Here is a 22936-nt window from a genome sequence, read left to right on the forward strand (position 1 = left end):
CCCCACAGCTCTGTTGAGACTTGTCTACTGAAGCTATGAGTCACACAAAGCCAATACATAAACTCCGAGCTTCTGAGACGCACAGGTACTGCACAGCACCCAACACCTGGACTTCACTTCTTCGTTCTCCACTTTTGCGCGGTAGGGGCCACGAGAGGAAGAGCGGAGATTTCTGTACAGATGATCTCAAAGGTACAGTAAAGATCTGTTCTGTCTCCTTGAAAAGTTTAGAGCAGCTTTAGGTTTTGGGCAGGACTCCCCTCAGGTCTCACCTGCACCTGCATCCGTAACAGCGATCATTATAGCCTCTTCTTAACATGACATGACTCTGATCAGATTATGTTCAACCCAAGAAAAACAAATAAGAGCTCCTAATTTCCAATTCTTCTCCTTATTCTTCACGTGTTGCTTCACAAAATCTAAAAAATATGTTGCTAATTATCTACATAAACAATAAAAAAGTATACATGTATTTTAAAATAAAAGTACCCAAACTTTGCTGTGAGAAGATGCTACTGTCTGATGATCAAACAAGAACGATCTTTCATTCATCAGTCAAATTCAATTTTCTGGAGGTCCATGACAGGCTGGTGAACATGCAGCCTCCCGAGCTTTGTGTGAAAATAAATAACATCAATAAACCACAGAGATCAAATGAAATTACAATTTCACTGATATGTTAGAAAATGACAAACTTTACGGATTTGATGGACACAGACCAAAATTTTGATGAACACATTAAGGCACTCTCTTAACATCTCAAAAATATCTAATGAATTAAAGATTTTATGTCTAAGCAGGACCTGAAAAAACGTATGTGTTCATCTTTAGTCGACTTGATTACTGTAACAGTGTTTTTACAGGACTATAAAAAAAAAATAAATAAATAAATTAAAAAAAAAATCCATCAGGAAACTGCAGCTTATTCAGAACTCTGCTGCTCGGGTTCTCACAGGGACCAAGAAAGTAGACCACATCAGTCCAGTTCTGAGGTCTTTACACTGGTTACCTGTCTGTCAGAGGATAGACTTTAAAGTTCTGTTACTGGTTTATAAAGCTTTGAATGGTTTAGCACCAAAATACATGACTGACCTCCTGACCCAGTATGTACCAGCCAGACCTCTCCGGTCATCTGGATCCGGTCTTTTATCAGTTCCTAGAGTCAGAACTAAACATGGAGAAGCTGCATTCAGCTTCTATGCACCACAGATCTGGAACAGGCTTTCAGTGTATTTAAATCCAGGTTTAAGACTCATCTGTTCTCAGCTGCATTTGACCAGTATGTACATTTACATCCTCATTGTTTATCTATGCTTGTTTTAAATTAAGTCAATTTTACTTTCTTTTAATTTTATTTTAATGATCACACCTTTACTATTTATTTTGATTGTTTCTTCTAATGTTTTATGTAAAGCACTGAATTGTCTCTGTACATTAAATGTGCTATACAAATAAACTTGCCTTGCCTTACTGATTTGATGGTATGTCCTGTTCTGCAGTTAAAAAAATCTAATATTTTTTTGAAAAAAATCCGGTCTCCAATAATTAAGCAGATCACTAGAGAAACCTGACCAATATGAAGTTCGGGGTCAGTGAACCTGGATTCATTAAAAAAAATCCATATTTTAGTGTGTTAATATTTAAATTGATTTAACACATCTACAGTTTTTTTAGTTGCTACTTTATTTCTGAATTGACAATAATAACATAAAATTGATAATAATAACAGATTATGGGCTTTGGCAAGCACTTTTAACAGCTTTCTGTCATTTTATGTTGGGGAAATTAAAGCAGAAGATCTCATAGAAAAGTAAGAACAAAAACCTGAACAAACCTTACGGTGACAACGACCATGTCTCGTAATTTTAAGTTGTCAGTTTGTCTTCCTAACTTGAACGTCGTCATTGAACATTTGTATTGGAGATTGAGGAATACAACTAATCAAATAACGATGAATGACTGGAAAGTTGTTTCTAACCAACAACAACCTCAGCACAATTTCCGTCTAAGGGATCAAATCGATCTTTATTCGAACAGCACTTTTTACACTCAACAGCACAAAGTGCTGCAAATAAAGAAATTTAGGACATAGACCACCCCCTAACATTCCTTGAACTGCTGGAGCTGAACGTTGGGCACTAGGCTGAGCACGGAAAGGAAACTAAGTCGGTGGGTGGGAACTCTGATATAACATCAGCGGCCAAGAGGACAAAATCCAACTGAGAAATAAAAATGTTCATGAAAGATATCAATCAAAACAAACATTAAAAAATGAAATGTGGGTAGAATCACAAGTGAAAAAGTTCATTTCAAAAGGTGGTTCTTGAGAATGTAAATAATAAATATTACGTTGATTGTTGGTGGTGGTCCTGTCATCGTTATCTAGGCTCAAATCTGCACGAAATCTCCACTTATCTCCAAAAAAAGGAAAACAATTTTTCATTATCTAAAGAAAACAAATTTTGTTTCTGGAGAAAATCTTTATCAATTTCTTATGAAAGATAGCTATCATTTCAATCCCTTTTTTGCAGAAACAATTTTATTGTGATAACGAGTTTTAGACTGTAACAATCATCTTATCTTTCTTCATATCCATACAAACTTGAACATCCATTGATGTTAAATCTCTTCCAACAGAAATGTTGACATAACAGTGGATTTTAAGGTCCAAATGTTTGTTACATCATGAAAAAAGTCGCTCTCTGCCCCCACTGGATCTTTCTTCACCTGTATGACTGGAGGCAAGATATGTGATGGTTTTGGATTTGCACGAGAGAAACCTCACTCCAGCTCCAGCCAGGTGTTCTCCTTTATGCCATCAAGTGTATTTTGTTACATGAACCTGCTCCACACAAAAGCCACGCCCATTTCTATAAGATGAGCCCTTTAAATCATATCTGACTGTAAAGAGGATCTTCAATAAAAAGGAGAAATATGAGTGCGTTAGTAAGTGCTGCCTCAGGGCACGAACACACAAAGTCATGAAAACCTTCCTCCTCCTTTTTGCTTGTATAATGACCGTCTGTACATTTAAGATCAAACTTTTTTCATGTTTAGTTTTAGAAACTGTGGTTGGATGGACAACCTAACAACGGTCAGAGCTGTCAGTTCAAGTGGAGGCGCTCCAGTAAGCAGCAAAGGTGAGATTTCATATTTTCTGCATTATAACTTTAAAGTCAAAAGTAAACCTCTTTTGTTTAATTTTATGGTTTTTTTTCAGTGGTCACAAAATCAGTACCGACTACTCAACTGACTGCAAAAAGTAAGTTTGTCTACAGGTTACACAGAGAAGTTATTTTTTGGAATAAAAAAAACTAAAATCTAATAATCAATTTTATTACATTAATTGAAGAATTAACATTCAATTTGTTGAGAGGATTTTCTCATTTTATTAATTTAAATTTATACTTTATGTATTTATACTTCTATAATCATGCTTATTAAACATTAGTTTTTATTTGGTTAAATACTACTTAAGTGTTTTTTGATTAATAAAAAAAGTCTATAAGCTAGCCATGTTTTACTAATGAGCATTTTAGGGGTTTGTCTCCTAAATTCTGTATTTTTTTTTTTTTTGTCTTTTGGTTTATCTTTAATTAACTAGTGTTAAGCTGTTAAGCCCTTTATAAAAGAAATACAGTCCAAGCAGAAATTATTCAATTTTATAGTAGTTATATATATGATGCTGCTACAATGGTTAGCAAGGTAGTGTTGATGTGTTTTTAAACCAATTTGGCTAACTGGCCTAGATACTTGATCTTAACCAGTGACAACTTAACATACTTTTAATGTTTTATTAATAAACAGAAATTGAAAGAGCAAAGAAGGAAAAAAAGGTAAAACAGTTTTCTTTTAGTTTAAACTAAGGAGCTAAGTGTTAGCTATTAGCTTGTTTTGGAGATATAGTGGTTAACTGCTCTGATACTTTTTAGAATGTTTGATAAAGATGACTTTATCTAAAAAAAAAAAACAAGAGATGTTTAAAAGACAAAATATTCAATAATTGCTGTTTTTTTCCTCTCGTTTGCATTTTGTGGTTATGAACCATTGACTGTATTTGAGAACTTGACAGAGTATAGAAGAAACGACAAAATGACTCACTTCGGGCTAAAATCAAATGAAGTCAATTTAGTCACTATTTTTTCGTAGTACGGACGCCGCCATGTTGGAGCCAGACATCGTCAGTAAGCATTGATTGGTCAGAAATCTGTGAATCAAATGTTTGACGTAAGACCACATACTTTTTATAGAAGTCATCTGATTGGTCACTTTATAACGTAAATAATTTGAAGTAGGATTAGCTAGAATATGTTTTAAAAATATAGCAGAGGAAGAAAGGTTATTCTAACCAACAGAATGACTGAGTAATAGCTGTTTATTTCTCTATTGACGTCTATGGGCTTCTTGGAGCCAGCAGGTACTTCCTATTTGGAACGCCAGGAGGAAGGGTTACTCAATCCAGTTGTCTTATACAGTCAAGGCTATGAACCTGTGTTAGCAAGTCAGCGTTAGCTTGTTTACGGGACCTCGGCTAAATGATTTGTGTGACTTTGGACAAGTTGGGCAACAAATACCAAAGATTGTGTTTAATTCAAGCACATATCAGTATTGTTGTTGTGGCATTCTTTGGAAACTATACAGCTAACAAATTTGGTACATATATTTGACTTTTGGCAAGATCTTTCTGTGTATCATACATTTTGGAAATTAAGCAATAAAGGGGTTGGGCGCAAAAATTAATCAAATATGTAGTTTAATCTGCAAATAAGTAGGAATCTTGTTTTTGTTCAAATCAGAGACTTGGGCATATAAAAGGCTTCCTATTGGACCGTTGACTAAAGCTGCTCCGAGGATCAGGAAGTGAAGTTAGCATCACATTAAATTTACCGCCTTTGGGCAGCAGAATGACGGCTCATCATTTGATGTTTGACATGAAAAATCTTGACCCTGGGCAGCACCAGCTTCAAACATGTGAGCATGTCACAAATCATCCTCATCTAAGGGCAGATGGATGTAATGTTGTACAGTAATGAAGCGTGTTCAGGCTCGCCATTAAAGAATGTTCCCTAATAAGAAAAATAGCTTGAATGAGAACTCCTTTTATTAAGAAAATAGTCTGCTTTCCTGTTCAGTCTTGCTAAAAATTGAGGTTTCCAGCCTTGGTCTTGGCAGGTTGTTTTTCATGGAAGACTTTGAAAAAAAAAAAAAAGAATATTTTTGTTTCGTGCAGGTGACATTTCAGGGGGAGGAGCTTCAGCTGGAGGTTCAGGAGGCTCCGTTCCGATCTCCTCCAGCAGCTCCCATCATAGTGGACTCCAAAGCGGAAGGAGTTCTGCGGGCACTGCCGCTGCAGGAGCCTCCTCAGCCGTGTCCTCAGGGGGGTATAGTATAGCGTCAGGGGTAGCAAGGACCTCAGGGGCAGGAGAGGGGTTCAAATCGGCTGGAGGGGGCTCTTCCAGCATGTCCCTCGGCTCTGCAAGTGCTGGCAAAGAAGGAAAAAGGGAAGCTGGTCTGGGAGCTGTGACAGTTTCTGCAGTGACCAAGCCCAGCTACAGTTCTGGAGGAGCTGCGGAGGCCAAGAGAGGTCCACTATCTCCAAGTGGGTATTCACTTCAGCCAAAGGAGAGGAAGAGTGTGAGCAACACGGCTGCAACTATGTCGGATGTGTTTAATGGTGAGCCACAATGTCACAGATGTTGTCATTTTGAACAGAGAAAACGAGTCATGTGACCTCAATCGTTTCAGAAAGCTCCAGTAGAGACTCTTCACCCGAGTACAAAAGGAAGGAGTACGGTATGAAGGTTTTACTGGGAAACCATGAAACTCACACTCAAAAATGTATTTATGATGTCAAAGTTTGGCATTTTCTCTTGCAGGCGGTTCAAGTGCAACATCAAGTTTGGCCACTAGAGGAAGAGCTCAGAGCAGAGGTTCGGCAACAAAAGTCACTGAACAGAAAAGTAGCATAATCAGCATTAACACTTTTGCCCTTAAAGTGATAAGCTTCGCCCCTGTAGTGCCATGGCACCAGTAGCCTAAAATAATTTTGTATTAAGTTACAAAAATGTCTTTTTTTGCTTTGTAATATTTATTTTTGTACATGTTTGAAATAAATCTAAATCTAAAGTTACATGACTTGTCTCGACACCCTCCTGACGTGAACTTACAAAAATAGAAACCTGTGAGAACCTCAAGTTTCTGTGGATCACCACCTTGACAGAAGCTGCAATTTGGAATAAAAATGAGCCACTTTTGTACTAACAAAACACGCTAATAAAACCACCACAGTTCATGTTGTCATTAACAATAACAGGAGGGCATATTTTTAAACATTTGATTGTTGGTTCTGTTTGTTTTTCAGAGAGCGAGATCAGAGCGAGGCTTCAGAGCGCCTCGCCTCCGGCCCGATGTGAGTTCCACTCATCGTGGGTTCAAAACCTACAAGAAATGTTGGTTTTCAGACAGAACCATGAACAGTTTTATCTGGTTCTGCGTTTCAGGGACGGAGCTCGACGACGTGAAGCGTCTTCTGAGAGGAAACCGCTCCACCAGCACCAGCCCGCCCCAGTCGCCCAACAACACACTGCCCATCCCCAAGAAGGCCAGCGTGGAAACCAGAACCCTGTCTGACAGCTCCCCAGGTTCAGCGCTCGTCTGTTTATGCCTGATCCGAAGGAAGAGGAGTGACTTTCATCGTCTCTCTTTTCTTTTTTAGATCAATACAACGGCGTTTGGGGCGGGGACACCGGCAACGGGGGATATGGTTACAACACCAACCCCAACAACCTTTCCTCCACCGGCCCTCTTTACCAGTCAGGTTAGACACTTAGTAACAAATGTTGACGTCTGTTTTGGTACCACTGACACTATTCTAGAAAATCCACCTACAGTCGATAAATTCAAACAGGATTTTATGAAAAATATAAAATCAGGCAGTTTGGAAATGCTGTGAATAAATGTAAATCAGATCTGAACATTTAAGATCACTAAATGTAAACAGTACAGAGGTTAAATTCTTTAGATCACACTTGGTTTGTTTGCCCCCAAAAAGTAATTACTCAATCTCAAAGACAAAGATACAGTCATGTGAAAAAATTAGGACACCCTTTGAAAGCATGTGGTTTTTTGCAACATTTTTAATAAATGGTTATTTCATCTCCATTTCAACAACACAGAGAGATTCAAATAATCCAACTAAACAAATAAAACTGAAGAAAAGTCTTTTCAAGATCTTCTGTAAATGTCATTTTACAAAAATGCCTATTCTAACTGAGGAAAAAGATAGGACACCCTTGCCCCTAATAGCGAGTGTTGCCTCCTTTGGCTGAAATAACTGCAGTGAGACGGTTCTTGTAGCCATCTACCAGTCTCCGACATCGGTCTGAGGAAATTTTACCCCACTCCTCAATGCAGAACGTTTTCAGCTGTGAGATGTTTGAGGGGTTTCTTGCATGTACAGCCCTTTTCAAGTCACCCCACAGCATCTCAATGGGATTCAAATCTGGACTTTGACTTGGCCATTCCAGGACTCTCCATTTCTTCTTTTTCAGCCAATCTTTGGTTGATTTACTAGTATGTTTTGGGTCATTGTCATGTTGCATGGTCCAGTTCCGCTTCAGCTTTAATTTTCTAACTGATGGTCTCACATGTTCTTCAAGCACCTTCTGATACACAGTAGAATTCATGGTGGATTCTATGATGGTGAGCTGACCAGGTCCTCCTGCAGCAAAGCAGCCCCAAACCATGACACTTCCACCTCCATGCTTCACAGTTGGTATGAGGTTCTTTTCTTGGAATGCTGTGTTTGGTTTACGCCAAACATGTCCTCTGCTCTTGTGTCCAAATAATTCAATTTTGGACTCATCTGTCCAAAGAACATTATTCCAGAAGTCCTGGTCTTTGTCAACTTTATCTCTGGCAAATGTCAGTCTGGCCTTGATGTTTCTCTTGGAAAGCAAAGGTTTCCTCCTTGCACACCTCCCATGCAAGTTAAACTTGTACAGTCTCTTTCTGATTGTAGAGGCATGTACTTCTACATCAACAGTAGCCAGAGCCTGCTGTAGTTCTCGAGATGACACTTTAGGGTTTTTGGAGACCTCTTTTAGCATCTTGCGGTCTGCTCTTGGGGTGAACTTGCTGGGGCGACCAGTCCTGGGCATGTTGGCAGTTGTTTTGAAAGCCCTCCACTTGTAGACTATCTTCCGGACAGTGGAATGGCTGATTTCAAAATCTTTTGAGATCTTTTTAAATCCCTTCCCAGACTCATAGGCTGCTACAATCTTTTTTCTGAAGTCCTCTGACAGCTCTTTTGCTCTCACCATGGTGCTCACTCTCACTTCAACAGTTAGGAGCACACCAAACTAAATGTCTGAGGTTTAAATAAGGCAAGCCTCATTCAACATGCAGAGTAACGATCTACTAATTATGTGCACCTGGTGTGATATACCTGTGTGAGATCTGAGCCACTTTAAGAGGGAATACATGTGAGGGTGTCCTATCTTTTTCCTCAGTTAGAATAGGCATTTTTGCAGAATGACATTTACAGAAGATCTTGAAAAGACTTTTCTTCAGTTTTCATTGTTTAGTTTGATTACTTTAATCTCTGTGTATTGTTGAAATTGAGATGAAATAACCATTTACTAAAAATGTTGCAAAAAACCACATGCTTTCAAAGGGTGTCCTAATTTTTTCACATGACTGTAAAAGAGAAAAGTTTAACTTATTTACTTTGACAAAAAGAATATCTTTTGTAAATTAAACAAGGTAAGTTTTTTTTGGAAGTTAAATATAAATTATGCAAGACTTTACAGACAAGAATAAAAAAATAAGAAAAGTTTGCAAAAAAAAAAAACACATATTACAGAAAAACAGATTTAAAAAAAACATTAAAAAATTGTATATTGATCAAACAAAGCTTAAATAATATTCTGTTTATATATGTTTAGTGTAGAATTTATCAATCAACAGATTCAGAGATTGTGTTTGTTTGTAAAGAGAAGCTAAATCTAATGAGTTAAATAACTTAAATAAAAAAACAACAAAAATCTTAGTTTAAAGAGAAAAAAAACAAAAAACTTTTTGAATATTTTAAATAACTAAATTTTATTTTGTATATCCAAAGGGTGGAGCTAAAGGGGAGAAAAGGGGGAAGCTGTCCCCCAATCGATAACTTCATTGACAAAGATTAAGAAATTATCAATACAAGCTTCGAAAATAACAAAGGATATATTTTTAAATACAATCTTGAGCCCCTAAAATGACGCATTTTGTTTTTTCATAAAAACACTTTCAGGATCATTTCAGTTTTAAAGACCTTCCAAAGCCCCACCTCTACCCCCCGCCAAGATGGCTTAGCGCCGCTACTGTGTAAATATGAACCTTGACGGACCAAATATCTAATTTTTGGTAATAAAAGAAGTAATAATTAATATTTTTGCCAGATTTTATCATACATTTAACAAGTTTAGCTCTACAATGAGGTGGCGGTCTTTAAAAAGAGTTCAGATGTGGATCCTTAAGACTTCAGTGTGTGATTTTGTCTGAACCAGTCGGGTTCTTTTCTGTTCAGGAGTCCAGAACAACCTGAGTCTTAGCCCCACCTCGGTCAGCACCGGACTCTCTACCAGCAGCTCCGGTGAGAACCCATCAACCTGCACTAATCATGTTTTTGAGCAAGTGGTTTAAGAAGCTTGTTGTGCTTTTGTTGATTTATTGCATGAAAAATGATTTTTTTCTCATGTGTTTAGGTAATACGTGAAAAAACAATTTCTCTAGAAGAAAATTGTGTAGTCCATTTGTCAGATAATTCTGTATTTATTCTGAGGACAATAAACATTAGATATTTTATGATTACATTTAAATGAACATTCTACTAATAGCAAACATTTAGCTTTACATTTGATTGGAACAATATGAATGTCAAAGATAAAAGAGGAAGAATTTAAGATAAAATAATCCTGAAGTTCACACATTTTCACCTGAAAGTCAGGAAAAAAATTTCAACCAGAATTTTCTCAATAAAGATCAGAACAAAAGCCCTCAGTTTAACCATCTGGCCACTTTTTTGAGTTTGGCCTTTCTGGAATCATCAGGATAATCATTATCAATCTTTTTGAGTTTTTTTTTTGTCTTTTTTTGGTGCCTTAAGACAGTATCAGTTGGTGCTTTTAGGCTTAGTTTTCATTCAAATTAATGAAACTGAATATAATTTGATAGGTCTATGTGAGCAGCAGGGCCTCAAATCCCTCAAACTATCCTTTTGTGTGATTTGTACAAAAACTCCTGGTCAATATTTGTTCTTTACACAAAATGTATGCAAGACTTTATTTGTTATTGCAATAGTTACTTTATAAAAATAAAATATTGTTGACAATTTGATTATTTTTTAATGAACTAGTGAAGAGAGCTCAGAGCTGTGGCTAACACACCAGTTTGTTTCAGCTCCAGTTTACGGCGTGCAGAACAACCTGGGAGGTACGAGCCCGACGGTCTTCTTCTCGTCTGGAACCACCCCACATATCGGTAACAGAGAGGATTCATACTCAAACTGCTGCATGATCTGCTCTTCTGTAAACGTCTGTTGTGAATGTAACTTCATACGATGCGATACTCTCCATCCACAGTTTACGGTGTGCCGAAAAACGTGTCTGGGTTGAGTTCGAGCGCAGGTGAGGCGGCTCACACCTGTTCTTTTTGAATTGCAGGAGTATTAACCTTTAAGGTCATGACATAAGGTCTTGTTTGTGCGCGACAGTGAGACCCAGCAGCCAGGCCACTCACGAGGCTTTAGGGAAGGACTCTAACTTTGTGATGATTGAGAAGGAAAACGCTCCAATCAAGAAGGAGACTGAGCGGCTCGTCATGGCCAAAGACACCGGGAAGCAGTTCATGACTACAGCACCTTCCACCAACTCTGGTACCGCCAAAGCCCAAGACACTGAAAGTCTCTAGAAAAACTCTTTTACCTCAATTATTATTTTATTTTGAGCTTACTTAGTTTGGTCTACAATATTTTATCTTTTTGAGTTTTTGCCCAAGAAGTCTTTCTTTAAATATTGTTGGGTAATAGTTCTCTAAACCTTATGGTAGCCTCTCAAAGTTGGTTATGTTTTAATTTAATTTTACAATATTTGTTTATCCTTACATCACTAAGACACAACTGATTTAGAAATGAAAAAACACCAGTTTTCACTGTCTGAAGATTTTTAAAGAGAAGCACCAGACTAAAAACTTGTGATAATGTCAACAAATTCTGGGGAAGTCTTGATCAAAATTTCCAAACTCTAAATCCACTTAACTAAATCCGAAGACTTTTGCTCCATTCTGCTTTAAATTAGAACAGCCACTCCTCCTTTCTTAACACTTAAAACTATTTTGAGGATACTATTGGTTGTGTTAAACAAGCAGTTTGGTGCCATAAAACGTCTACAGCTATTCTGCAGCTTCAAGCTGTCTCTCAAATGTAGGGAATTCGCCGATATATCGTGATATTTCATTTCACGATGCTTGTATCGATTTAAAATGCTGACAAGATGATATTTAACTTATTATTTATGAGCAAATGTAGTTAGGCATCTTACTTTTGTTTTTCACCTAAACCTCCAATCACTAGTTGGCAGCACAGCATACTGAGTGTCTTTGAGCAGCTCTAAAATGAAAACCAAAACGACAAGATCTCACTAGAACCATCCTGTTTTAAGTGTTCAATCAGCCTCTGGGTTCTTGTTACGAGCCATCAACTAAGATAAAATATGTCTTAAAAAGAGACAAATGTTTTTGATTTTGGCTAGAAATGTCATAACCATAATTGTCAGTGGGAACTATTAGAAAAAAGATATGGTTGTGTGGGACTTTTCTCAGACACAAACATTTTCACACTTTTCTCCTGTTTAAAGGGTAACCAAACCCTAAATCCAATTTTTCTGGCTGTTGATCTCTATAAATGGGGCTTTAAAAGTTCTGTCTCTTGGTCATTGCCAAATTTTTGAAAAATTAAAATAAACTTGTTTAATTCTTGAAAATGTAGTCATAAACAATCTGTGTGCAGCCCTCTACAGGTTGAATTGAAGTATTACAGTTGAATTTTGTGATTGGTCAAACCATTCACCGTCATTTCAGAAGTCCCACGTCATCATCTGCAGCTCCAGTAATAATAGCAGTCCTGTTCTCCAGCCCCACCCATCTGACTGGATTTTCAAATTTCGACTGTGGGTGGAGTCAGCCTCCAACTTCCCTGTTTGGTGACCCTTTAAACTCTCAAAGGACAAAACTTCATATAAAAATAAGTCCAATATTTTAGAATGAAGACAAATATCTGCTCACAATCGTTGATTGGTGTCTATTTGGCAAGCTTAACCTATTCTGTACAGTAGACACGGCACGGAGGAGATTGACAATGGTCTACAGCCAATCAGAGAGCAATTTTGTACAATTTTGTACAATTGGTAAAAAAAAAAAGCTTGCAAAATTGCTCAAATATCTGCATAAACAGTGAGGATGCAAGAAGACGAACAGCAAAACATCGAGGGACCACTGTATAGCTTAATATTTCCTCATATTTTGTCTTTTTTTTTTATCTCCATCAGTTACTGTGAAAAATTTGAGAATTCTTGCGTTTTAGATCACTGAGCTAAAAAGATTCTCAAACAAAAAATGACATTGAGTTGAAAATCAGCCTAATGACGGAAAGCAAAGTCTACTGCCATCTAGTGTTTGATGATTTTCAGATTGACAAAAATGTAAAATTTAGTGAAACTATGAAAATCTGGAAAAAAAACAGTTGCTGTTAGTGAGCTGTGTGTTATGTGATGTAAAAAATCTGGCTAATAAAACAAATACATAATTTAATAAATTTTGGAAATTAAAACAAATACAAAAATATAAAAAATGGAGACATAAAAAAGTGGAGTTTAAAAATAGATCAAATACATTTGAATATAAATAAAAACAATAATGGAAATATAAAATATTTGGTGACATAAAGGCTATCAAATAAATCAAAATAAAAATATAAAGACAGGACATTCTTTTTTATACAGGATTTTAGAAAAACAAGTTATTTTTCTAACCTAAAACCTTTTTTGATTTTTGAGTTAATTAAGTTTAAGATTTGTTTTAGGACTACCCAGAATACAAGTCACATGACGAAAGAAGTGTGATCATAAATTTATCAGTCATTGTGGGGATTGTTGGGTTTTACAGCTTCATACTCTGAAGACTCTCTGAAGCGAGAGAAACAGAAGATGGTCTCCAGTTCTGGGGAGGAGGGAGTTGTTACCAAATGTAAGACTTTCCACTTTTTTTGTGTGTTGTTTTTTAGTATTTTGTGTTCAGAAATCTAAGCTTATCTTCTTTATATAGCGTCAACAGTCATGGCCAGCACCAAAGACAAGGCTACCTATGCAGGTAGAGTTCTTGTTACGTTTCTTTTTCCTGGTTCAATCCTTTGACTGTATATGATAACTGGATCGAGTGTGACGTCACCCATAGGAAATGGCTTCATTCTAGCTGAAGTAAATTCAGTCGCCATTTTTGCTTGTAATACTACTGGCAGATATATGTCCTCAATAGGAGTTCATAGGACTTTGGCTGCTTGGAACCAGACGGTATTTCCTATTTGGAACGTGGGGGGGGGGGGATCACTCAGTCCACTTCTCATATACAGTCAATGGTTCAATCTAATGGGGTTTATGTTGTTGCTGAATGGGAGGACATGTTTTTTTCCGCAGAGATTCGTAGTGAAAAGGCCAGCTTTGGTTTCTGCTCCTGCTGCACCTGGTGGAAGTGGCTGCTGGGCATCCTGCTCGGCCTGCTGCTTCTCCTCGGCCTCCTCTGTGGACTCATCGCTCTGGGTAGGACGGTAACATGTGCACCAACATGATTACCAGCTCTGACACTCACTATAGATCATCTTCTGATCCCTTCTCCCAGGAGAGGAAGTTAAAAACCTCAAGAAGCGGGTGGATGCCCTAGAAACTGTGTCTGGCCAGTCAGCCAGTTCCAGTCGCCTGTCCGCCTCCAATGGTATTAACATCGTTAACCCGTTGGAGGCAACAAACTCTGAAAGGATCTCCGAAAACAACATCAACCTAGAAAAGGGCAGCGCTGCCCTCCAAAAGACCGTTCAGCAGCTGATCCGAGCTGAACTCCAATCCAGTGCAGTGAGAGGTTTGTCATGAACACCTCATCCAGTTTTCTCCAATGAATCAACCAAATGAATTACAAAAAAAATCTGTTTTCCAGAAACTTTGGCCTTCTCTCTAAAAGGGGAACGAGGACAGCCAGGACCTAAAGGCAGGTTTTCACAGTCCGAACTGTCATTTCTGTGATTCATGAGACTCATCTAAGTCAACTGTCTCTTTTCAGGCGACCAAGGACAACTGGGACAAAAAGGTAGGAAAGTAAAAGTTGATCATTGTTTAATTTTTGGTTGAAGATTTTGTATCAGGTCTAAAAACAATATTTTCTTCACAGGTGAACATGGATTACCCGGGATACAAGGTAAAACTCAGCACAGAGAAGTTCTAAGTTGTAGCCGCATCCTTTCAAAGTAAAAAATAACATTTTTTCTCTTTGTGAAGGTGTTCCTGGTTACCCAGGACTGGATGGACCAAAAGGACAAAAGGGGAGTGCAGGTAAGCTAAAGTTTGAGAATCACTTTTCCATTCAGTTATCTTTTAGGTGTTTTCCTTTTGTTTGAGGTCCAGGAGTAACTGACAGTTAATCTCCTCCTATTTTGTCTTGGAGAGTCAAAGGTTCCTTTAGCATCAAGCGGGACAAAGGAAAAGCTTAAATCGTTGGATTAGAACTGAACACGTCTTAGAAGTCAGTCAAAACAGAAACCAAAGAAGAGAACCTCTTCCTTTTTTCCAGGTGAACCAGGTCCAGAGGGACCAGCAGGCCAAAGGGGACGGGAAGGACCAGTGGGTCCCCGGGGCGAACCAGGACTGCCTGGTGTTGGAGAAAAGGGAGATAAGGGTAAAACCCATCCGTGGTCATGGTCATTTATTTAATACAAAGAAAGCTATTCTCAATATGATGCTGTTTGACAGGAGTTCAAGGTTTACCTGGGCATCCTGGTTCTCCCGGTCCTATCGGGCCTTTAGGTTCAAAAGGTGAGAATCTGGGGTTTTGTAGAAACTAACTCTAGATTATTTCCAATCCATTGAACCCCATTAGGGGTTTTCCCAGCTTAATTTTGCTGATGAATCTGCTTTTGTTTCATCAGGTGCCACGGGTGATCAAGGTCTTCCAGGAATTCCAGGTAGAAACTCCACCTCTCCTTCAGTTCAGTTCTGAATGACTTGCAGATAATGAACTCCATGTTGCATTTCTACATCCAGGCGCTTCCGGTCAAAAGGGTTTCCCCGGTGAACCTGGTCATCCAGGAGTCAAAGGTACGCCGACCTCCATCAAAAAAGTTCATAGCTATCTGTGAATCATCAGTGATAAACTGTAGAAGAGCCAGAATTAAGATACTGTCTGTAATGCAGGTGATCGGGGAACACCAGGGACTCAAGGACCCAAAGGAGATCAAGGAGAAAGAGGACCACGTGGATCAGGAGGTTGTTTTTTTTTTTTTTATTAGCAACAATAAACTCATTTAAATAAGAAAGAAAAAATGGAAGCTGTACAAAGTTGGAGGCTGTGTAGAATATAAATGTGTTATGTTCAAGTAAATCCCAGCACATGTACAGGAGTCGGGACGAAGCTGGATTTATGTGCAATTTAAGATTGATAGATTTATGATGCATTGAAACAACAGTTTTTAATAAATGTGTGCAAATAGAATTAACCAGATAAGACTCTTCAGGAGAGAAAAACGAATGCAGAAAAACTCAAGAAAATACACTACATTTTCAAAACAAAACTCTAAGCGAAATAGTTGGTAAAGGACAAGTGTGTGTACTGTAGTAAGACAAACTTGTCTGTGAAAGTATTAAGTTTAGACCTTAAGCTTCAAGACTCAGAAGGTGTTAAAACACCAAGAAGGCTAGCTATTAGGATTTTTTGTATTTAAAGTTTGCAGTAAAGTGTAGCCTAATATTCAAATCTAGAACCCTGACTATACAAAGAAGTTTGTAAAGTCACAAAAAGCACATCAGCTGTTAAAATGACTTGGTGTCCACTTTGTTGACCTTTTACCAAAGGTGTATTTGGGTTCGATGTGGGGTTCTTGTTGGCGCTATCTTGGTAAATCTTGCATAAATAGCTACTGCCTTGAATTTTATTTTAAAGATGCTATATTTTGCTCTACTCAGTCTGGGAAATAGTTTTCAGTGAGTCACAGAGATGCTTTTACACAAAGTGACTTACAGGCTATTTGTGATTAAAGGTGATATAATAATCCCAGTACAACGGCTGGGATTCAAACCTCTGATCCATCAACTGACAGAGAACTGTTCTACAAGTAAGGGATAATACCCGACGAAGTGTGCGTTATGAGAAATTAACGCACGACGCGGAGGCCTAAACCGTCCGACGCGAAGCGGAGGACGGTTGCCTCCGTGAAGTGCGTTAATTTCTCATAATGCACTCTTCGGAGGGTATTATCCCGCTTATACCATGGTCTTTACAAAATAAATAAACATTTAATCAATATTTAGTACTTTATTCTTGTTATTTCTTTGGTTTAGCTCATTTTTTCACAAAAAAGCGGACTATTTGATCATCCGTGATGCGGTTTGTTGTCACGGTGATATGGAACACGGCATGAAGCCGGAAGCCGTTACAGACCTCAGCTGCAGCGGTAAAGTGTCGCTGTTTTGAAAGAAAGACCCGGACAAATTAGGATATTTTTCTTCTTTTTCTGATGTTAATCCTTCAGTGAGCAGCTAGAACATATTCAGCTTCTGTCTGTGTTTCATTTCACGGCAGGTTCGTTCTTCTGAGCTGCTCTAAAATGAGAAACTCCCTCTTGTGGTGAAACAGAAGACTACACCTTTCATGTCGAGTGGTGTTTTATTAGAAGGAGAATAACCAATTTGTCAATATTAATTTACCTTACTAAAGGAGAGGAATATAAATGTTGGTCGCTACAATAAGTTGAATAAAGCATCAGTTCAGAGAGAAAGTTCATCCATTACTGCTTGTTTTGTCCAGACAATGAAGGAAAATGTGTTTTAAAGAAGCCTGCGCAGTGATATCGAACGTTTGGTCTGTGTGACCGGAACTTCTTTTTTAGGTGTGCGTTATTACTGTGCATTATCAGTTTTTAATGCACACCCAGCAGCCAATCAGAATCGAGTATTCACCCAGACCATGGTATAAACTGAGATAATCACTCCTAAGTTTCAGCTTTAAACTAAAGCTACTTTCTAGGGTTTTTTCCTGATGTCTACTGAGCATTGCCCCTCAGTCGGCTAAAATTGATTAAATTTGATATTGTCTCTGTTGACTATTTTGTTACATTTTTTTTATTTCCCAAGACATTCTGTAAAACTTCTGATTGCAATGCAAAATCTTACCTCTTTTAGTTATTAAGAGTAGTTCAAGCATGGCCAACCTTAAGGTTAGGTTCCAGAAGCTTAACAAGCTTCTACAGAGAAGTTAAAACTGACAGAAACTTATTCAGATAAAAAGCACTCAACTGTATAAACATCATATGGAGAGGAGAACGGCCGCGTCTAAACCATTCACAGGAATACATTGAAAAAATTACATAATAAAATCTTTTTTATGTTTTATCATCTGAAAAGAATCTTTGACATCAGGGCAGATGTTCAGCTTTTGTAAACATATCATCCAAACCATTATCTACAGTTCCTTATATGGTAAATAAATAAATAAATAATAATAATAATTAAATAATAATAAAAAAAAAAAAAAACAAGCACAGAAAATTACTCACATTTTAACAAAAAATGTTTTTGTTCCTAAAGGTGAACCTGGAACACCTGGACCTCAAGGCCCCGTTGGACCAAATGGACCTAAGGGAAGTGCAGGTGAGTGTGTCTTACAGAGCCACTGAAGAACATCTACAGGTCTGCTTTAATCTTCATGTGTGGCAGGGATGGTCAGGTGCGAAGAACTGCACAACATGGGATTGTTCACCACTCTTAAAAAACAAAAACAAAAAAAAAACAAAAAACAGTTCAGAACCAATATACAACAAGAACAGCCTTTTACAGTGTTATAAAAAATATTTTAAACCAAAATCTGGAAGAAATCTCCCCATAAACTTACACAGACACTGGTAGGTAGGTCTATTTTTTGGTAGAAAAGAGCATCGCATTTACTGGTGTGTTTTAGGAGGCAAGTCTGACTCCAACCATGTCTAAAATAATTATTTTGTGAGTATTGTGACATCCAACAACCATAAATAAAAGTATTTTAAATATTTAAGAACAAACATGAACCCAAAACGAAATAAAAATGTAAAAAAATGCAGAGCTGCACCTTACCAATCTCTTAGCGCGGGTGGACTTCACAGGCAAGATGGCGGCTTCAGCGCGAAAATGTTTTCTACGGAGAGCCAGAATGGACAAAAAGATAATGGGGAATTTTAAAATAAACGAAAAGAAAACGAAGTAAAGGCATCAAAAAGGTTTCCATAAAGATAACATTCTATTATATGTTTTGCCTTTTTAACATATTTACAATTTACCCTCAGGTGAATCAGGCTCAGTGGGTCTTACCGGTCCCCGAGGACCGCCTGGACTTCCTGGAGACAGCGGTCCTCAAGGTAAAGCACCTTCAAATTTAAATTGGTTGATTTTATGTTTTAATTTTTTATAAAGCACCTTCATATAAATGAATAAATAAATACATAAACAAATAAATACATACAACTTTTGGATACAATCTGATTCTTGTTTTATTTTGGTGGTGATGATATTCTATTTTATGGGACAAAAAAAAAATTCTAGATACACAAAGACACACATGACATGCAAATTTAAGGTAAACACATGGAAACATCACGCACACATTTCCATATAAACACTCATTTTTTTCCAGTTTAGTTCTTTCTTACCAAAACACCCAAACACATAATTAAAATGTTCCTGTAAATGCATAAAAATATACTAATGAATCACAGTTTATATTTGTTACCTTTTTTCTTAGGTCCTCCAGGCGTGAAAGGACTTCCAGGTTTGAGAATCATTTAATTACTTGATCCTAATGTTTGAATAAGTTACCATCATGAATAACCTTTGGACATTTCAGGTTTTACTGGACACCCAGGACCACCTGGTGCTAGAGGTAAAGCCTGTGAATCGTTTTTTGTTTTTATTGGTTATTGCTGTGAGGTCAAAAACGTAGTGGAAACACATTGTTTTAGTGTTCAGAAAATGCAATAAGTATGTGATGTGATCCAAAAGTGTTTTCACATAATCACTAAACTACTTCAGAGAACACACTGGTTGGTCTGTCTTTGATTAAAATGTTCATATTGGGTCTGTGACACTTGATTTTTTTAAAGGCGGATCCTTTGAATTGCTTTAGAAACTCAAAGCTCTTCTCTTGCATACATGAAAAATATCACTTCTTTGTGATTAAATTATTTCACCATTGATTTGTAAAAGAAAATGTGTGAATGTATAAACTATCAATTCAAGTTCATATCATCTTTTAGGTGAACCAGGAACACCTGGTAAAGTCATCAGTCCAAGTAAGAACATCCATTTTGAAGAACTTTCACCAAGGTCATTGGGTTGTTTTCCTAAGTGCAATTGCTTTCGTCTGGTTTTAGTTGGTTCCGATCAGGTGGCCATCCCTGGACCTCCAGGCCCAGCTGGTCCCCCAGGTCGTGCTGGAAGTCCTGGACTATCTGGTCCCGTTGGCCCTGCTGGCAACCCAGGGCAGCCTGGTAAATCCCGTCCCTTGATCTGAAGGGCCATTGGAGGTGTTGAAACTCTATACAACTTTTTTGTTTGCTCCGTGACTCAAATGTTCAGGTCTCAAGGGAGATAAAGGAGAAATTGGAGAAAGAGGAGAAAGAGGAGAAAGGGGAGAAAAGGGAGACAGAGGGGAAAGGGGGGAGAAAGGCCAACGTGGTGTGCCAGGCTTCAGCGCCCCGCAAGAAACTGACCCAAGAATCAACAGTGAGTACTTTTTATGTCTAATCTGTTTAGGTTTCAAGTTCTGACTTCATGAATAAAGTCTGGCTCGCTTGTTTTCCTCCCAGAGCCTTTGGTTGGACCTCCTGGTCCACCAGGTCCTCCAGGAGTCTCTGGTCTAAATGGTTCTCCAGGTACGTTAAAAACTACCATATCTCTATGGACAACTCTAGTACCAAAAAGTAAAGATTTCATCACTGTTTTTTGGGTAAAGGTATACAGGGTCCACCAGGCCCCCGAGGTCTCCCTGGTGAGCCAGGTAACTATTCTTCTATGGATAGAAGGCAGATAAAAATGTTGGAAGACATGTTGGATAAATCTCAGGAGGACCGATAAAACTGGTCTGTTGCCTTGTTGTGTCTTCGCAGGTGTTGGCGCACAAGGACCTAAAGGAGACAAGGGAGAACCCGGTAGTTTTGTGCCCACATCAGGTTAGTAAAATAAATCCGGTTGTAGTTAGATTCAATTAATCCTTAATCACTGTGTTTTTTGAACAACAATTTGATGAATGTTTCCTTAATGTGGTCCAGAAAGCTTCTTTGCTGGACCACCAGGACCACCAGGGCCTGCAGGACCACAAGGTCCACCAGGTACAGTCAAGATTGTATTATTTGCTTGCCTTCACAAATGCTTACAGCATCACGCCATGGTTAACAAACCTATTTTTTTTCTCTTTAGGTGATATAGGAACACCAGGATATCAAGGTGATAAACCAGCTTAAATATTCAAAAATGTTGGCTTTTCAGAAATAGCCAATAACAATTATACTGGTTTTCTTAGGTGAACCTGGACAGCCAGGTCTCACAGGCAGTCCAGGAAAACCAGGTAAAGGCAGTTCATCCATTAAAAATACCCATTTCACATAAAGCTAACATCCACACAGAGGCAGGACCCAACCTGGATTCAAACCAGGACTTTCTTGCTAATCCCCAAACCCCTGTTCAGTGCAACTCAAAAAATCCTGGAGCAAATGTGTTTCAGCTTCAGATCCTTCAGTAAAAACAGCCAAACATTTCTAAAATTACTGATTTTCATAACAGGTTTCCCAGGAGCCCCTGGGCCTCAAGGGCCACCAGGACCCCCAGGAGACGGTATATTTAATATTAATCTCAATATGATCTAAATAAACTTTTTATGAAAAATAAAATGTTTTATGGCTAATTAATTTAGCATTTAATGAAACTGTTTTTTAGCTGAAATCCTTGGAGTCTAGTCCATCTAGTGGCTATTTGTGGTGTTGCACAATGAAAATACTGCAGGGGATTTTTTTTCCTTAGAAATGTTAAGAAAATTAAGAAATGTACCTTATTGTTTCCTTAATTTAATGAAGCACATACATTTAATTTGTTAAATCTATATTAATAGTTTAATATTAATCTTTAAATTATTAAAAAAAACAGGGGACAAAACATGGACTTTTTTTTGATCATGACAAAAATGATTTATTTAAAAATGTGCCTCATTACTTCAGGTAGCTCCTATGCTCCTGGACCACCCGGGCCTCCAGGTCCACCTGGTCTACCTGGATCTGGAACATCTGATGTGGGACAGTATCTAACAGAGTACCTTCAAAGTAAACTTTGCATTTTTATCAACTGACCTTTTGAAAAAAAAAATGGAACAAATAGCAAATACAGTTTGTATTTCTGCATCATCCAGGTGACGCTCTCAGACAGTACCTGGCAGGTCCTCCTGGACCTCCTGGTCCACCAGGAGAACCAGGCTCTCCTGGGTCTTCCGAAGACGGGATGATGGATAATGTTGCCAGTCGAGTCATCAGCTACATTCAGAGTATGAACAGAAACAAGCAACTGCCTTTCTTTTTACTAAACAACATCATTTGTAAGGAACTGCATTTTTAACTGGTGTGTATTATTACAATGTTTACGTTTTAGATTCTGCTCCACCTGCACCCGTCTCTGTCAATGACCTCATAAACCTTCTACAGCGTAAGTCTCTGCATACAATGTTTTCTAACAAATAATATAAATGCAGTCAACTGTTTCTTTGAGATATCTAAGGTTATAACTATCTTGTGTTCAGGAGATGATGTGAGAGCATACATTGCTGGTCCCCCTGGTCCGCCTGGTCCTCCGGGACCTCCGGGTCTAGGCGGCTACTCCTACGGCAACCAAGATATTGCTGAACGAGTCTTTGAACTTATGAACGGTGAGAGTCACAGATCATCATGTGTTTCACACAAAACCCAAAAAACATTTTTAACTGAGCCTATGTGAAAATCCTGTCCATTATCAGAGAGGGGGGTGGTTGGAGCTCCTGGACCCCCTGGTCCTCAAGGACCCCCTGGTATTCCTGGAAACTATGCAGGAGGTAAGAAGTGCAAAGTTGAAGTTTGACGGTTCTTTTTGTGGTCGAAAATCAGATCTTAGACTTTTTGTGGGTCAAAATAATGGGAAAAACATTGGTTGCTACGGCAACAAAGAGGTAACAGAGATTCCCATTGCACATCTATTGATTAGCCAGTAAAAAAAAAAAAGGTTGGTTGCTATGAACCAAACATGCTTCCATGTATATATATAAATATACACACACAGAGTGGGGATCAAAAGGTTATTGTGCATAAAGAACCCAAAGAAAGATTGAAAAATCACCTAAAGGCATCAGTTCTTTTAGTATGTCAAAAAATTGATTTATTTCCACCATTTAACATTTCAAAATAACAGAAAACTAAATAACTGTGTGTGCAAAAGTTTGGACACCCTGCAGAATTAGTACCCTGTACTGCACCCTTTGGGAAATGCTTGTAAAGGCTTTTTGTAGCCAGCCAAGAGTCTTGTTTGAGGTCTCTTCATCCATTCTTCTTTACAAAAGTCTTCCAGTTCTTTGAGAGTTCTGGGATGTCTGCTACACACCT

General features: G+C 38.1%; 1 protein-coding gene across 2 annotated transcripts in view; it reads left to right on the top strand.

The window, feature by feature from the left end:
• The first annotated feature begins 85 nt into the window (after positions 1–85).
• The window catches only part of LOC112157267 (collagen alpha-1(XVII) chain), a 28094-nt gene continuing 5243 nt past the window's right edge, over positions 86–22936 (top strand). Inside the window, exons 1-45 of one of the 2 annotated variants that reach the window (XM_024289925.2) lie at positions 86–192; positions 3058–3140; positions 3221–3262; positions 5231–5674; positions 5746–5793; positions 5877–5930; positions 6362–6409; positions 6501–6641; positions 6716–6817; positions 9569–9634; positions 10441–10521; positions 10623–10667; positions 10754–10915; positions 13201–13281; positions 13360–13404; positions 13728–13850; positions 13930–14166; positions 14242–14292; positions 14365–14391; positions 14473–14499; positions 14580–14633; positions 14872–14976; positions 15051–15113; positions 15227–15262; positions 15342–15395; positions 15492–15563; positions 17880–17942; positions 18611–18682; positions 19066–19092; positions 19168–19203; positions 19577–19612; positions 19694–19810; positions 19899–20045; positions 20129–20194; positions 20275–20319; positions 20429–20491; positions 20591–20650; positions 20739–20765; positions 20842–20886; positions 21102–21152; positions 21533–21634; positions 21721–21852; positions 21957–22010; positions 22105–22230; positions 22318–22392. In XM_024289925.2, the coding sequence (XP_024145693.1) occupies positions 3077–3140; positions 3221–3262; positions 5231–5674; positions 5746–5793; positions 5877–5930; positions 6362–6409; positions 6501–6641; positions 6716–6817; positions 9569–9634; positions 10441–10521; positions 10623–10667; positions 10754–10915; positions 13201–13281; positions 13360–13404; positions 13728–13850; positions 13930–14166; positions 14242–14292; positions 14365–14391; positions 14473–14499; positions 14580–14633; positions 14872–14976; positions 15051–15113; positions 15227–15262; positions 15342–15395; positions 15492–15563; positions 17880–17942; positions 18611–18682; positions 19066–19092; positions 19168–19203; positions 19577–19612; positions 19694–19810; positions 19899–20045; positions 20129–20194; positions 20275–20319; positions 20429–20491; positions 20591–20650; positions 20739–20765; positions 20842–20886; positions 21102–21152; positions 21533–21634; positions 21721–21852; positions 21957–22010; positions 22105–22230; positions 22318–22392 (3616 nt within the window). In that variant the 5' untranslated portion in view covers positions 86–192; positions 3058–3076. The remainder of the gene's footprint in view (positions 193–3057; positions 3141–3220; positions 3263–5230; positions 5675–5745; positions 5794–5876; positions 5931–6361; positions 6410–6500; positions 6642–6715; positions 6818–9568; positions 9635–10440; positions 10522–10622; positions 10668–10753; positions 10916–13200; positions 13282–13359; positions 13405–13727; positions 13851–13929; positions 14167–14241; positions 14293–14364; positions 14392–14472; positions 14500–14579; positions 14634–14871; positions 14977–15050; positions 15114–15226; positions 15263–15341; positions 15396–15491; positions 15564–17879; positions 17943–18610; positions 18683–19065; positions 19093–19167; positions 19204–19576; positions 19613–19693; positions 19811–19898; positions 20046–20128; positions 20195–20274; positions 20320–20428; positions 20492–20590; positions 20651–20738; positions 20766–20841; positions 20887–21101; positions 21153–21532; positions 21635–21720; positions 21853–21956; positions 22011–22104; positions 22231–22317; positions 22393–22936) is intronic. The other variant, XM_024289926.2, reaches the window with a different exon arrangement.

The sequence above is a fragment of the Oryzias melastigma genome, linkage group LG1, assembly GCF_002922805.2.
Source record: "Oryzias melastigma strain HK-1 linkage group LG1, ASM292280v2, whole genome shotgun sequence".
Taxonomy (NCBI): domain Eukaryota; kingdom Metazoa; phylum Chordata; class Actinopteri; order Beloniformes; family Adrianichthyidae; genus Oryzias; species Oryzias melastigma.